This window comes from Muscardinus avellanarius, assembly GCF_963383645.1.
Source record: "Muscardinus avellanarius genome assembly, chromosome: 7".
In the NCBI taxonomy this organism is placed as follows: Eukaryota; Metazoa; Chordata; class Mammalia; order Rodentia; family Gliridae; genus Muscardinus; species Muscardinus avellanarius.
Genome location: NC_137793.1, coordinates 84,272,597 through 84,288,321, shown reverse-complemented (window position 1 = coordinate 84,288,321; position 15,725 = coordinate 84,272,597). Strand labels below are relative to the sequence as shown.

At 46.2% G+C, this 15,725-nt stretch overlaps 1 protein-coding gene across 1 annotated transcript in view; it reads right to left on the bottom strand.

Annotated features, from left to right (window-relative positions):
• Nucleotides 1-14,289, bottom strand: part of PM20D1 (peptidase M20 domain containing 1) — a gene marked incomplete at both ends in the record, with an annotated part of 35,139 nt that extends 20,850 nt beyond the window's left edge. Inside the window, 9 exons of the mRNA XM_080698229.1 lie at nt 1,760-1,838; nt 2,078-2,139; nt 2,782-2,857; nt 3,930-4,049; nt 4,566-4,699; nt 5,311-5,397; nt 6,082-6,314; nt 10,139-10,225; nt 14,121-14,289. Of these exons, the coding sequence (XP_080554355.1) occupies nt 1,760-1,838; nt 2,078-2,139; nt 2,782-2,857; nt 3,930-4,049; nt 4,566-4,699; nt 5,311-5,397; nt 6,082-6,314; nt 10,139-10,225; nt 14,121-14,289 (1,047 nt within the window). The remainder of the gene's footprint in view (nt 1-1,759; nt 1,839-2,077; nt 2,140-2,781; nt 2,858-3,929; nt 4,050-4,565; nt 4,700-5,310; nt 5,398-6,081; nt 6,315-10,138; nt 10,226-14,120) is intronic.
• Nucleotides 14,290-15,725: the final 1,436 nt, after the last annotated feature.

Genomic DNA, 15,725 nt, shown 5'->3' with positions numbered 1-15,725 from the left:
ATGGCGCTGCCGCCGGCAGTATGGCGCTGCTGCCGCGTCCTCGGGCACGTGTGTCTCCTCTGTGGCCCTGAGCTCTGTTCTCAGTCCGCTTTCTCTCTGGAGCCTGGTGGTTTTTTTGTTTTTCTGGTGATGGTGTTTTCTGGCTATGAAAGGCGCTCTTTTTGTGGTAATGGAGATTGGTTGTTAGCGGGACTCTTAAGCCCCGCTTTTCTCGGTTGCCATCTTCCCGGAAGAAACTCTAAGCTATATCTTTATCCCTATTTTTTAGTCTTTTTTTTTTTTTTTGGTGGTACTAGGGTTGGAACCCAGAGGCTTTCTACCTCTGGGCTATACTCCCAGACCTATTTTATATTTATTTGGAAACAGGGTCTCACTAAGTTGCTGAGGCTGGCTTTGAACCTGTGAGATACTCTTGTCTCAACCTTCCGAGTGCTGGGATTACAAGCGTGTGCCACCATGCCTGGCTCCTATTTTTTTTATTCTTTACTTTGAAACAGGGTCTCACTAAGTTGCAAAGGGCCTCACAAGTTGCTGAGGCTGGTCTCAACCCTGTGATCCTCTTGTCTCAGCCTCCCAAATACTGGCATTACAAGCATGTACCACCATGCCCAGGAATAACATAGATTTTATAAATGGCACATGAATTTCTTTCTTTTAATTTAAAGTAACACCAGAGGAAAATACATTAATTACTCAGTAAACCAAGTGGATAAATCTTTCTTTTCTTTTTTCTTTTTGCAATACTGGGATTAAACTTAAGGTCATTCTACCTCTGAGCTATACCTCTACCCCTACTTTTTATTCTTTATTTTGAAACAGGGTCTCACTAAGTTGCAGAGGGCCTCACTAAGTAGTGGAGGCTGGCCTTGATAAAGCTTTCAAACCACTGGGAGGATTAAAAAAAAAAAAGACTTTTTTTTTTTTTGCAGGTCTGGGGTTGGAACCCAGGGGCATTTGACCTCCGAGCTACACTCCCTGCCCTATTTTTTATTCTTACTTTGACACAGGGTCTCACTGAGTTGCAACTAGGTAGCTGAGGCTGTCCTCGAACTGCAACCCTCCGGTCTCAGCCTCCCAAATGCTGGGATTACAAGCGTGTGCCACCATGCCTGGCTAAAAAAAGACTCTTGATGGTAGAACAATTAGAAAGTTTTAGTCTACATGACCAAACTGCCGAGTAAATATGAAACACGTTGACCTATGCTTGAGCACAGGTCATAAGAACCAGCTGTGGAGTAACCCATCTTCGTGTGAATGTAACAGTGGTTTTTTTTGGGGGGGGGGGCGTTGTTGGGCTGGACCCAGGAACTTGAGTGGGCATGCATATATAAAGTTTTGGGGTTTTTTTGGTGGTACTGGGGTTCCTGGAAGCCCTTCTACCTCTGGGCTACACTCCCAGACCTATTTTTTTTAATACTTTTATTTGGAAACAGGGTCTCTTAAGCCAGCACTAGCTTGTGGGAGGTCTGGCTTCTGACCTGCGCGATCCTCCTGTCTCTGCCTCCCAAGCGCAGGGATTACAAGCGTGCACCACCACGCCTGGCCTGCATATATAAAGTTTGGCTCACAATTTCAGAGTGTTTATAGACTTTGGCTAGACCCTTTGTTCTTGGGGCTTACCCAAGTGATAACTCTTCTGGTTCTTCCTATTATTCAAACTGTAGCCAGAGAAGGAAGAAAAAGCCCATAGCTAAGGTCAGGGATGAAGGGTGAGTGGTAGGTGAGAAAATGGTATATGGGAGAAGCAGGTGCTGTTTACCTTGATCCCTGCGTTGAACATGGTGAGTGCTGTGGTGGTCCTGACCAGCGCGTTAGTTACACTGTTTCTCTCCATTAACCTAAAGCAAAAGGACTGCGGTCAGACATTAGGAAGAACTATCCAATGGGGAGAAAGAAGGGGTTGGAGGTTCACTGAGCCTCAGAAACCCGTAAGACACAGAGAGACATCCTATAGATGAATTAGATGTAGTGTCTATGGTGCGGGTTGATGAGCCAGGCCCAGAGAAGCCAAGAGGAGGGGACTGGAGGATGGGGAGGTTGGGAATGGGGGAGAGAGGAAGGAAAGATAATGCTTTACCTGCTTACAAGGGGCCAAAATAGCCACAGGTTGTTCATGACTATATTGATAGGGAAAGGAAACTGGAAGGAAAGAACAAAGTTAGGATCCGAGGGAGCAAGACCATAGGGTCACTGTTGCTGGGATCTGGGTGTTTCTACTTCAAACCTGCCTTGGCCCTCCGCAGTCAGGAGTGTAGCTCAGTTCAGCTGGCTAGATCTTTGCTAGAGGGCAAGGTGATTTCTACCTGCCTGGGGTTATCTGATTGGTTAGTACAATTGCTCAGTAGTCTTAGGGACTAGTGGGAGCCACCTACCAAGGCATGTCTGGGTGTGTTAGGCTTTAGGGTTTGCAGCCCCAGGGAGCAACCCAGATCTTTGTCTTGGTTCAGCCATTGTCTGTGAACAGGTGAGAAGGGGTGTAGAACCGGCTGCCACTAGGGCTTACCTATTACTCTCAAGCACAGACTCCCGAACTCACTGTCTTACTGCCCCATATTCAAAAATTAAAAATTACTCAGCGCTCCATCCTGTACTTCCACTGCCCCCTCATTTTTATTCAATGACCCCCAGTTGCATCTGAGGCTACTACTGTCCCCCCCAAGCTCTACCAATCCAGTGTCTCTCCTGGGGCTGATACTGCAGACTCAGGGCTGTCTGTGCAATAGTTTACTTCTCTGCCACCCTTTCTTCCTCTTTCATAGTATGTGAAGCTTTTTCCTGTACCTCACTTGCCAGTCCCTGCAACATCGTCTTCAATGGCCCACTTCGAAACATGTTTGGCATTGGTGTCTGCTCCAGTCTGGAAGAGAAATGGAGTTTTCAAGACTTAGTCAGCCCCAGACAAAGATCAGCAGCTTGAAGATGAGGAGAGAGAGAGGTGGAAGTTCCAACAAGTCTGGACAGGCAGTCGGCCGTCAACCTCCCATGACGTCCACGGACCCAACCATTCTGATGATCTGAAAGTACCACCAACAGGACCACCTCTTCTCCACTAGCAGAATCTTTTCCTGTTCACCAAGTCCAAGTTAGGGTCCCTTCCCACTCCCTCCTCCCTGCTCCTCTCCAGCACCAGTGTGGCCATTCTCGTGGCATCTACCACACTACAGCAGAACTGTCATCTTCTCCTCAGACACAGGGGCCTATCCCCTGCCACAAAGTCGTGACTGTGTAGCTAGCCATTCAGTGATTGAATGAATCTAGTCCGTTTCCCCATTTTGCTAAGAAAACTCAGCCACAGCCAGGTGTGGTGATGCACACCCATAATCCCAGAATCCCAGTACTTGGGAGACTGAAACAGGAGGATCACAGGTTCAAGATCAGCCTCAGCAATTTAGTGAGGTCCTCAGCAACTTAGTGAGACTTTGTCTCCAAATAAAAAATAAAATAGGAATTAGGGTATAGCTCAGGGTAGAATGTCTCTGACTTCCATTCCGAGCATGAAAAACAAAAACAAAACAAAACAACCCAAAAGACCAAACCAAACAAAAAGCAGTCTGCTGTTATAGACTCTGCTGGTCTCACCCCAGGCTGACAGCCATTTCCTTTTCTTTGTTCTCCTGCCAGAAGAGGCAGGGCATTTAGATAGCTCTATTACCAGCTCTATCATTGCCAACTCGTGATTCAGAATTGACCCTGAGTACCTAGTTACCTGACCTAGTTTTTGTTGCTCTATGGATATACTGATTGATCTTCTGACCCTAGCCCTTGTCTGGGTGTCTAGGTACTGGTGGCTCTGTTCCTCCTGTGGCTTGCCCCATGACCTCCCAGCCCAGTTTCAGGGCAGGAAGCTCACTTTCCTCTTAACTCAAAGTGGGACAGTGCCAAGTCTTCCACATGAGTCTAGCACAAGAGGAGGGCTGGGAGCTGCTTACCGACTGACTGCGGCTGAGAGGATGCCAATGCTCGTCTCCTTTGGAGGAGCTGAAGAGTGGCCTGGTGTCATGTTTACTTGCAGCATGAGGTCAATTGCACCCTTCTCTGAGACTGAAATCCTGGAGAAGAGGATCGGAGTTAGCCCTCTTGACTTCTTCCTACCCTGCATTACCCCACAGGCCCACAGACCCATCTGTGTGGTAGTCTGGAAGGACAGCTTCATGATGCATTAAAACATATATTCTCAACCAGGAATGGTGGTGCATGCCTGTAATCCTAGTACTTGGGAGGCTGAGTCAGGAGGATTTCAGGTTCAAGGCCAGCCAGAGCAATTTAGCCTAACCCTTAGTGACTTAGTGAGACCCTGTTTCAAAATAGAAAGGATTGGGAGTGTAGCCCAGGGGTAGAATGCCCTTGGGTTCAATCCCAAGTACCAGAAGGCACAGGGTATGTGTGTGTGGGAGGCCTCTAGAGGAGGGAAAGAAGGGGAAGCCTGGGACTGTTTGAAGGTCAAGGTAATTAGGACAACAGGGGTAAAATGGAGTTGTCTTAGCATGGCTTATAGATCCCAAGCTGGCATCACCTCAATGGGGTGAGAACTCTTTCCAAGGTGGGGGATGGAGTGCTTGACTCACATGGCAAACGGCTTCTTGAGGCTGGTAATGAACCCGTCAAAGATGAAGCTCCCCTCGTCCACAATGAAGGCTAGCTGGACACCCCGTGCCTGGAGCAGCGCCGCGATCCTGTGAGCCCCGCGCATCCCCGACACCTGCGCACATCAGATTCCGTCACAGTCCATCTCAACCAGAGACAGACCAGACAGGTAGCTAATGGAGACTCATTCAGCTTAGCGAGGGGTGCCAGAACCTTCCTACCGAGTCCTCTCCCCGGGTGTGTGTGTATAGGTGGGCAGGGCCTGAGACAATCCTGCCTCGCAGAATCCTGGGGTGTCAGAGCTGGAGGGGTCCAGCCCCCTCATTTCACAGATGAAGCAACTGGAACCCAGAGGGTAAAGCAATTTGCCTGTGGCCACACTCAGTGTCATTATTGGAAATAAAAACACAGTCACTGATCTCCTGTTGGGTCTCTTTCCATCACACCAGTGGTTCTCAAATTGTAGTTGATGGACTGCAAGCCTGCCTCAGATATTACCAGGGAGTTGGTTAAATATTAAGATCTATGGCACAAAGGTCCAGGAATCTTAATTTTGGTTCCAGTCATTAGATAGTTCTCTAGCATGCAGACACACAGACAAGATGGTGAGCCAGTGCATCCGTACCATGAAGACCGCGTAGCAGGGAAGCACAATGGACTAGGCTGAAGTCCCTGCCCCTTCCCAACAGGGGCCCCGGAGATAGGTAAAGGGTAAGGAGGCGCTACCTCCTCATCATGGCCCAGAGCGATGAAGAAAGATCTCCGAGGCATGTAGTTCCTGATCAGCAGGAGCTCCAGGGCCTGAAGGATTGCCTAGGGTTCAGACATACCAAGAGAAAGGCTTATTATGTAGGTATGATGTCAGAGACATTCAACTGTTTGCATTAGGCTGGTAGAAGTAGGATCTGATTGAAAGAACCTCTGTGTGTGTGTGTGTGTGTGTGTGTGTGTGTGTGTGTGTGTAGTACCGGGGATTTGAACCCAGGGGCGTTCTACCTCCAATCTATACCCCAGACTTTTAAATTTTTTTCTTTTGAAACAAGATCTTGCTAGGTTGCTGAGAGTCCCATTGAGTTGCTGAGGCTGGTCTTCAACCAGCGATCCTCCAGTCTTAGCCTCCCAAGTACTGAGATTACAGGCATGTGCCACTATGTTCAATTTAAACTCTTTAAAGAAAACAAATCCAAAGGTCTCAGGGGATTGGATGTGGGGAAACAGAGCTCTGCTTAAAACCTTTGTCACCTGGAGAAAAAGCATAAATTCATCAATGTCAGAGCTAAAAAGTTCCCTGGGGATGATCTACTACTCCAATCCCGACACCGTTGTGGAATCGAAGTCCAGAAAAAAAAAGAAGTGACAAATGGCTGGACGCCAGGTCTCCTGGAGCCAGGAGGATTCTTTCTACCACAACCTCCTTCCTCCCACAAGTCAGCCCAACACTCCCATTCCGGATTGATCATCAGAGCCCCCAGGCAGAGAAAAACCAGCACTTCAGACCATCACAGAGTTCTTGTTGTCCAGTGTGCCCCGACCATGGATGATGCCCTCACGCTCCAGCCCAGAGAACGGGGGCACCGCCCAGCCTTCTTGAGGGGCAGGCACCACGTCAAAGTGGGCCATCAGCATGTAGGGCTGCAGGCTGGGGTCCGAGCCTGTGACGGTGAACAGCTGGCTGTACTTTCCCACGACCTCATGCTGGATAAAGCTGGTGTTGAACACTGTAGGGACCACTAGGGGCAAAGAGATAAAGAGCAGGACAGAAAACCAGGTTTAAGTTTCCTTAGGTCTTCCTACTGTTTTGTGCTCCCTAACATTTTTTTTTTCTTGGTACTGAAGGCTGAAGCCAGGGGCGTTCTACCTCTGAGCTCACCCCCAGCCCTATTTTAATTTTGAGACAGGGCCTCATTAAATTGCTGAGGCTAGACTCAAACATGCCATCCTCCTGCCTTAGCCTCTCACGTACTGAGATAATAGTTGTGTGCCACCATACCCAGATCTTTTTCTTTTCCTTTTCCCTCCATTCTTCTTTCTTTTCCTCTCCTCTTCTTTTCTTTTCTTTTTTTTTTTTGTGGTACTGGGGATGGAACACAGGGGCCTTCTACCTTTGGGCTACACTCCCAGACCTATTTTATATTTTATTTGGAAACAGGGTCTCTTAAGCCAGCTGAGGCTGGCTTTGAACCTGCGCCATCCTCCTGTTTCAGCCTCCCAAGCGCGGGGATTACAAGTGTGCACCACCACGCCCGGCTCCTTTCCTTTTCTTTTCTTTTCTTTCTTTTTTTTTTTTCTGTATAATGAACTGGGGATTGAATCCAGGGTCATTCTATTTCTGAGTTATACCTCCAGCTCTATTTTATTACTATTATTTATTATTATTATTATTATTATTATTATTATTAATTTTGGTGGTACTGGGGTTCCTGGAAGCCCTTCTCCTCCAGGCTACACTCCCAGACCTATTTTATACTTTTTTAAAATTTGGAAACAGGGTGTCTTAAGCCAGCGCAGCTGGCTTTGAACCTGTGCGAATCTCCTGTCTCCACCTCCCAAGCACGGGGATTTACAAGTGTGCGCCACCATGCCCGGCTTATTATTTTTAATTTTTTTTTTTTTTTTGCAGTACTGGGAATGGAACCCAGGGGCATTCTATCTGCAAGCTACACCTCCAGTCCTACTTTTTATTCTTTATTTCGAAACAAGGTCTCACTAAATTGCAGAGGGCCTCACTAAGTAGCTGAGGCTGGCTGCAAAACTGCGATCCTCCTGTCTCAGTCTCCCAAGTGCTGGGATTGTAAGTGTGCACCACCACGCCTGGCTTATTTTTAAAAAATTGAAACAGGGCTGGGCATAGTGGTTTACAAGTATGTGTAGGATTGTGTAGGATTACATAGGATTACAGGTATGTGTCACAACACTAGAATTTCTTCTTATAAAAAAAAACATTCCTACTGCTTATTTATTTTATTTTTTTGCAGGTCTGGGGATGGAACCTAGGGGGATTTGACCTTCGAGATACACCTCCTGCCCTGTTTTTTATTCTTTATTCTGAAACAGGATCTCACTAAGTTGTGGAGGGCCTAAATAGCCGAGGCTGTCCGTGAACCGCAATCCTCTGGTCTCAGCCTCCCGAATGCTGGGATTACAAGTGTATGCCACCACGCCCAGCTCCTACTGTTTATTTTGTATGGAGATAAAGATTACTCTGATAAGCTAGGCATGGTGCCCCATGATTGTAATCCTAGCATTTGGGAGGCCGAGACAGGAGGACTGTGGTTCGAGGATAGCCTCAGCTACTTAGTGAGGTCCTTTGCAGCTCAGTGAGACCCTGTTTCAACACAAAGAATAAAAAAATAGGATTGGGGGTGTACCTCAGAAGTAGAATGCCCCTGGGTTCTATATCTAGTACTGAAAAAAGAAAAAAAGAAAAAAGATCAAAGTCACACTTCTGTGTATGTGTGGATGTCTCCAAGGCTGATTATTCAGATTATTGGTGGGCCTTAATATAGGTGGCCTTAGATTCATTCAAGAATTTATATTCCCTCTGGGCTTTGATGGAAGATTCAGATACACTTCTGTGAATGTCTGAAAACAAACAAAGAAATGAAGAGGAATATAGTTTTAGCTTACCTAGTTTACTGACACTATATATTTATTTCTGTTTTTATCAGACATTTGGCATACACTTCTAGCCCGGCCTTCCAGTCTGATGGCTAGGCACTGATCCCAGATCCATTTGTCCCACAGTGCTAGAGAGGGCACTGCTTGCTGCTCCCTGGCAAGCTTCTCCCACCTCTGACAAGTTTGGAGGGCCTTTTTTATGTGATTTAGGAGATGGTTCTCACTAGTGCCCTGAGATTTTCACAAAGGGACAGGGGAATTCCAAGACTCCTCCTCTCCTCTGACCCATCCTTCTGTGCTCCCTGGGTGGGAGGATGAGGGGAGAGGACTGTTGTGATAGTTCAAAGGTGTTCACTGCTTAGAGGCTTAGGAATGTGTTAGGAATGACTCTGAGTAGGCCAGAGTAGGCGGAGTGCACACACGGTTGTCTATACAAGCGCGTGTGTGGAGGTAGAGGCAGGAGGGACGTGGAGCAGAGTTCTGAACATTTGCACAGCTAGGAAGAATCCCTGGTTTTACTTTTATTTTTATTTTTTAATTTTTGGCACTGAGGATTGAACCCAGGGGTGATTTACCTCTAAGCTATATGCCCGGCCCTTTTTATTTTGAAACAGGGTATCACTAGTTGCTAAGACTGGCCTTGAATCTGCCACATTCCTAACTTAGTCTCCTAAATACTGGGATAACAGGCATGTACCACCATGCCTGGCTTATATTTTAATTTTATAATATTTATTGACTGACATATATTTAGGGCAAAGATTGGGAGAGTTTAAACTCTGACCCAACAGTTATCAACAATAGCTTAGTTTTTTGTTTGTTTGTTTGTTTGTTTGTTTTGTGTGTGTATGATACTGGGGATTGGACCCAGGGCATTCTACCCCTGAGCTACCCCCCAGCCCTATTTTATTTTTATTTTGAAACAAGGTCTTACCAGGTTGATGAGAGCCTCACTACTTGCTGAGGCTATCCTCAAACCTATGGTCCTTCTGTCTCTGCCTCCCAAGTACTGGGATTCCAAACGTGAGCTACCATGCATGTCTTATCTCAGTTTTTTTTGGAGGAAGGGGTACTGGAAATTGAAGCCAGGGGCATTGCACCTCTACCTCTGAATTACACCTCCAGCCTTTAAAGGGCAAATGTATAGCCCTTGTGCTGCCCCCACTGTTAACTCTTGGATTTTCCCTTTATACCTTTCTACTATACACAAACTTAATAAGACCCTTAGGAATTAGATTATCCTCTTTTTTCTTTTCTTTCTTTTTTTTTTTTTTTGCAGTACTGGGGATGGAAGTTACACCCCCAGCCCCAACCCTTTTTTTAATTCTTTATTTGGAAACAGGGTCTCACTGAGTTGCAAAGGGCCTCACTAAGTAGCTGTGGCTATCAATGAACCACGATCCTCCTGTCTCAGCCTCCCAAAATATTATCCGCTGATTGGTAACAAAATATGCTTCTTTACCACCTTGTAAAGGAACTAGATAAGCTAGGCATGGTGGCACACACCTGTAATCTCTATTTGGGAAGGTGAGACAGGAGGATCAGCTACTTAGTGAGGCCCTCTGCAACTTACTAAGACCCTGTTTCAAAATAAAGAATAAAAGCCGGGCGTGGTGGCGCACGCTTGTAATCCCAGTACCTGGGAGGCTGAGACAGGAGGATCGCACAGGTTCAAAGCCAACCTCAGCAGCTTAGTGAGGCTCTCAGCAACTTACTGATACCCTGTTTCCAAATAAAATATGAAAAAGGTCTGAGAGTGTAGCCCGGAGGTAGAAAGCCCCTGGGTTCCAATAAAAAAACACCAAAATAAAAAATAAAAGACAGGGCTGGGAGGGTACCTCAGAGGTAGAATGCTCCTGGCTTCAATCCCCAGTACTGCAAAAAACCCCAGAGAGAACTATGGCTCTATGGGAACTACCCATCGTTTGCTGCTGACCTTTACGAATGTATTCTCCAAACTCCATCAGGGCTGTGGTATTGGATTCCTCATGGCTAAAAGATACTGTTGGAATCTGGATGGCACCTGTCAAAATTAAAATAGAGACAGAATGTTAAAGATAATACAGGCTATGCACTTATAATAAAAAAAAAATCTGAGGCCAGGAGCGGTGGCACATGCTTGTAATCACAGTACTTGGGAGGTGGAGACAGGAGAATCTCAGGTTCATGGCCAGCTTCAGCAACCTAATGAGACCCTGTTTCAAAATAAAGAATAAAAAATAGGGCTGAGGGTGTGTAGCTTGGAGGTAGAATGTTCCTGGGTTCAATCTCCAGTAACAACGCGCACACACACACACACACACACACACACACACACACACACACACACACACACACCTGAAATCCAAAGTGGTATGAAAGTGCTAGTTTTTTTTAATTTTTTATTTTTGGGGTACTGGGGATTAAACCTAGGGACATTTTCCTCTGAGTTACACCCCCAGCCCTATTTTTTTAATCCTTATTTTGAAACAGGGTCTCACTAAGTTGCAAAGGGCCCCACTAAGTTGCAGAGGGACAGTTGAGGCTGTCCTCAAACCGTGATTCTCCTGTCTCAGCTGCCCAAGTACCGAGATTACAAGCATGCACCACCACTTGGCTTGAAATCCCATTTTTTTGAGTGTCAGCATGACAATGAAAGGGTTTTGGATTTGGAAGCATTTTAGACTTTAGATTTTCAGATTAGAAATGCTCAACTGAAATATTCCCAAATCAAAAACACTTCAAAATTTGAAATATTTTTCTAGTCCCCTTTGGCCAAAAGACAACCTGTAACAGTCTTTGTTTTCCTACACTCTTTAGTGTTTAAAAAATTCTTTTTTCAAACTGGGAGTGGTGGTGCACACTTGAAATCCCAGTACTAGCCGGGCGTGGTGGCACACGCTTGCAATCCCAGCATTCGGGAGGCTGAGACCAGAGGATCGCGGTTCGCGGATAGCCTCAGCTACTTAGTGAGGCCCTCTGTAACTTAGTGAGACCCTGTTTCAAAATAAAGAATAAAAAATAGGGTAGGGGGTGTAGCTCGGAGGTGAATGCCCCTGGGTTCCATTCCCAGACACCCCTCCCCCCAAAAAACCAGAAAGAAATCCCAGTACTGAGGAGACTAAAACAGGAAGATTGTAGGTTGGTAGCCAGCCTCAGATACTTAGTGAGACCCTCTGAGACTTAGTGAGACCTTGTTTCAAAATAAAGATTTAAAAATTGAGCTGGAGGTATAGCTCAGAGGTAGAATGTCCATGGGTTCAATCCCCAGTACCAGAAAAACAACAACAACAAAAACTTTTGCTTTCATTATCTTATTGCAAAGGGTAAAACTATCATTGTTGTTTTCTCAAATTGGAAGATGAAGAAACAAACTTAGAGAGGGTAGGTGAACTGTCCAAAATTGCCCAGCAACAAGCAGCAGAACTGGAATTTAGCTGGGCGTGGTGGCACATGCTTGTAATCCCAGCACTTGGGAGGCTGAGACAGGAGGATAGCACAGGTTCGAAGCCAGCCTCAGCTTCTTAGTGAGGCTCTCAGAAACTTAGTGAGACCCTGTTTCCAAATAAAGCCTCTGGGTTCCTAGTGCCACAAAAAACCCAAACAAAACAAAACTCTGGAATTTATTTGCTTATTTATTTATTTATTTATTTACTTATTTATTTATTTTTGCCATACTCTGGGGATTGAACTTACTCAACATAGTGAGAAGTAAAATTGGTCTGAGGGTATAATTTGGAGGTAGAATGCCTCTGGTTTCAATTCTCAGTAAAACACATGCACATGAGTGCATACACATACACACACACACACACACACACACACACACATACACATACAGACTTCAGATTTGCAGGGTTTGTTTTATTTATTTTATAATTTATAGTTTTATTTTTATATGTATTTATTATTATTTATCATTTTATTTTGGGATGCCTTCTACCGCTAGGCTACACTCCTAGACCTATTTTTTAATATTTTATTTGGAAACAGGGTCTCATTAATGCTGAGAGTCTCACTAAACTGCGGAGGCTGGCTTTGAACCAGCGCGATCCTCCAGTCTCAGCCTCACTAAATTGCTGAGGTTGGCTTCAAACCTTTGATCCTCCTGTCTCAGTCTCCCAAATAATGGGATTATAGGTGTGCACCACTATGCCCAGCCTTCCCATTCCTAATATTTGATTATATAGCTATCTTAGAACCATGCAGACACAAATCTCCTCTTGGTTTTGCTGAAGACTAACTCTAGACCATCACAGCCCACTACATAGATGGAGCAGCTGAGGTTCCAAAAGATTTAATCTGAACTCAGGTGTTTGTGTCCTGCTAAGAGTTCTAAGACCTATAAGGTCCCTATTCTAGCAGCTTCTTCTTTCTCAAACTTCTCTTCCTCCTTCCTTACATTGGGGATTGAATCCAGGCGCATTCTGCTTCTGAACTAGACCCCCAGCAGTGTGTGTGTTACTGGGGATTGATTCAGGGGCCTTCTACCTCTGAGCTACACCCCCAGGCCTTTTTATCTTTTATTTTGAAAGGGTCTCCCTAGGTTGCTGACAGTCTCACTAAATTTGCTGAGACTAGTTTTGAGCCAGCAATCCTCCCGAATCAGCCTCCCAAGTACTGGGATTACAAAGTGTACGCCAGCACACCCAACTTTCCAATCCTTTAAAAAATTTTATTTTGAGACAGGGTCTAGCTAAGTTGCCTGGCTTCTGACTTGAGATTCTTTAGCCTCAGCTTTCTGAGTAGGTGAGATTGCAGGAATGCACCACCGTGCTGGGGCTGACTTTAGGCTCCTATCGAGCAATTGCTTTCTCCTGTGCAAAGGAACTCTGAGCAGCTCCCCACTGACTTTGAGAGGAATATTTATACTGTTTAGGGAAAGCCCTTCTCTGCTTCCCAGGCTATCACTGCAGTACACGCACAATCCATCTCCAAACACAGAGATTAACATTTGGTCCCTATATCTGTCTGCACATGTTTACGCAGGCATTTTTTCCTAATCCGCTACGTAATGAAAGGGAAAAGACTGGAGCTAAGCCCAGTGGTGAGGAAGGATTTCATTATCCCAAAGGACCTAGCGCTCAGCAGAAACTTTCCTCTTTCCTCCCGGAAAACACAGATTTAGATGAAGGAGTTGTTAGCCTTGTTAGGTCTTTCCAGTAGGAGAGGGATTTAGGAACATCCCACACCCTAGGAATACACTACATCTCCTCCTGGATGCTAGATGTCGTCACCAGGTGCCCACTCCTTGCTGTGGGACTGTGGAGAAGACCACTTAACTGACCTAAGCCTCAATTCCCCTCCTCTGGGAGACAGCTCTAAGATCACTTAGTTATATTTTAAGATACCCCAGAGGTTTAACAGACGTGAAAATTTGCAAAGGCTGAAACTGCTTTACAAAGAAAAGCTGTTGTGCCGGGCGTGGTGGCGCACGCTTGTCATCCCAGCATTCGGGAGGCTAAGACCGGAGGATCGCGGTTCGCGGACAGCCTCAGTTACTTAGTGAGGCCCTCCGCAAGTCAGTGAGACCCTGTTTCAGAATAAAGAATAAAAAATTGGGCAGGGGTGTAGCTCGGAGGTAGAGTGCCTCTGGGTTCCATTCCCAGACCCCCCCCCCCAAAAAAAAAAAAAGCTGTTGTAATACTGGAGACAAGTGGAGTTTAGGGTGGGCAGAGGCCAGCCAAGAGGAGCGGAGGTGGAGCCTCCAGGGGAAGCAGTCTGCACTGGAGTTCCAGAAACTAGTTCTGGGGCAGGAGTGGGAGGAACTCAGGCCGGAGTTTAGGTGCTGGGACAGGAGCTGGGGCTAGGCTGGGGCGTGTGGCGGAGCTCCAGCTTGAGTGCTGTCCCTCTGCTGAGGGAGAAGAGAGTCACGGGTCGACCCCAGGAACAAGGGACTCAGGTCTGAGCATAGGTGGGCAACGGGGACCCGGGTTCACCTTTCAGCGCCTCTTTCATGGCGACGCGCTCCTCTTCGCTGAAGCGAGAAGGGATTCGCGACGTCCCCTGAAGCTCCCTGCCCCTCAGGCCCTTAGATCTGGAGACACTGGTAAAAATTGGCAGCAGCACAGCCGCCAGGGCCAGCACGCAAACGTAACGCCGAGCCATGCTTCTCTGGAGTCTCTGCGGCCAGTCGCCCCTGGAGTTTGGACCTGAACGCCCAGTCCACCTGCCTCGTTCTGTCACTGCTCCAATTCCCTCAATCTACCATAGCCCCACCCCATCCAAGACGTGACCAATCAGCGCTTGGTTCGGACTGCAGAATACCCAATCGACGCGACGGCCCCGCTCTAGCCCCGCAAGGCCTTTTGGGAGTTGTGGTTTCGCCTGCTAGCTGGGGTGGGAAGCCTGTAAGTTAGGGCTCCACCTCACTGATGTAGGACAGAGGTGATGTGGGGCCCTGGAAGATGTGAGACAGAGGTGAGGTAGGGTTCCAGGAGGGTTAGGTCTGCCTGCACTTGATTTTCATCTGATAACAATCAAATTAAAAGGAAGAAAAAGCAAAATTAGAGAGGGAAAAGCCAACTAAGTGGTGGCTACCCCTTGTAATTCCAGTACTTGGGAGGCTGAGGCAGGAGGATCACAGGTTCTAGGCCAGCCTCAGAAATGTAATGAGACTTTCATCAACCCAGTGTGACCCTGTTTTAAGATAAAAGTAAAATAGGGCTGGGGGTGCAGCTTGGAAGAATGCCTCTGGGTTCAATCCCCAGTACCACAATAAATAAATCAATAAATATACATATAAATAAAATAAAATGGCCAGATGTAGCTCAGAGTAAACACACACACAGAGTGGAATATAATGAAGAAAGCTTATCAGACCTTAATCCTCTTCTGTTTTGGGCTTCTTCAAAAACTTTAGAATTAAGCCGGGCGTGGTGGTGCATGCTTGTAATCCCCGCACTTGTGAGGCTGAGACAGGAGGATCTCAAGTGTTTGAAGCCAGCCTCAGCTACTTAGTGAGGCTTTCAGCAACTTAGTGAGACCCTCTTTCCAAAAAAAAAAAAAAAAAGGTCTGGGAGTATAGCCCAGAGGTAGAAAACCTCTGGGTTCCACCCCCCAGTACCACCAAAAAAAAAAAAAAAAAAAAAAAACCTTTAGAATTTTTGTGTTGTTTTGTTTTGCTGCAGGTCTGGGGATGGAACCCAGGGGCATTTTAACTCTGAGATACACCCCCTGCCCTATTTTTTTTATTCTTTATTTTGAAACCAGGTCTCACTGAGTTGCAGAGGGCCTAAGTAGCTAGGTTGGCCATGAACCTGTGATCTTACTGTCTCAACACTTGGAAGTACTAGGATTACAAGCATGTGCCACCATACCCTTCTTTTATAATTTTTTTTTTTGTGTGTGTGTGGCTCTGGGAATTAAACCCAGGGACATTCTACCTCTGAACTACACTCCAACTCTATTTTATTTTTTAAATTTTGAAATAGGATCTCACTAAGTTATCAAGCTATGGCTTCAAACCTGAGACCTTCCTGTCTCATCCTCTGAGGCCTTGGCATGCACCACGACACCTGACCACTGTGTTTTATCATTAATTA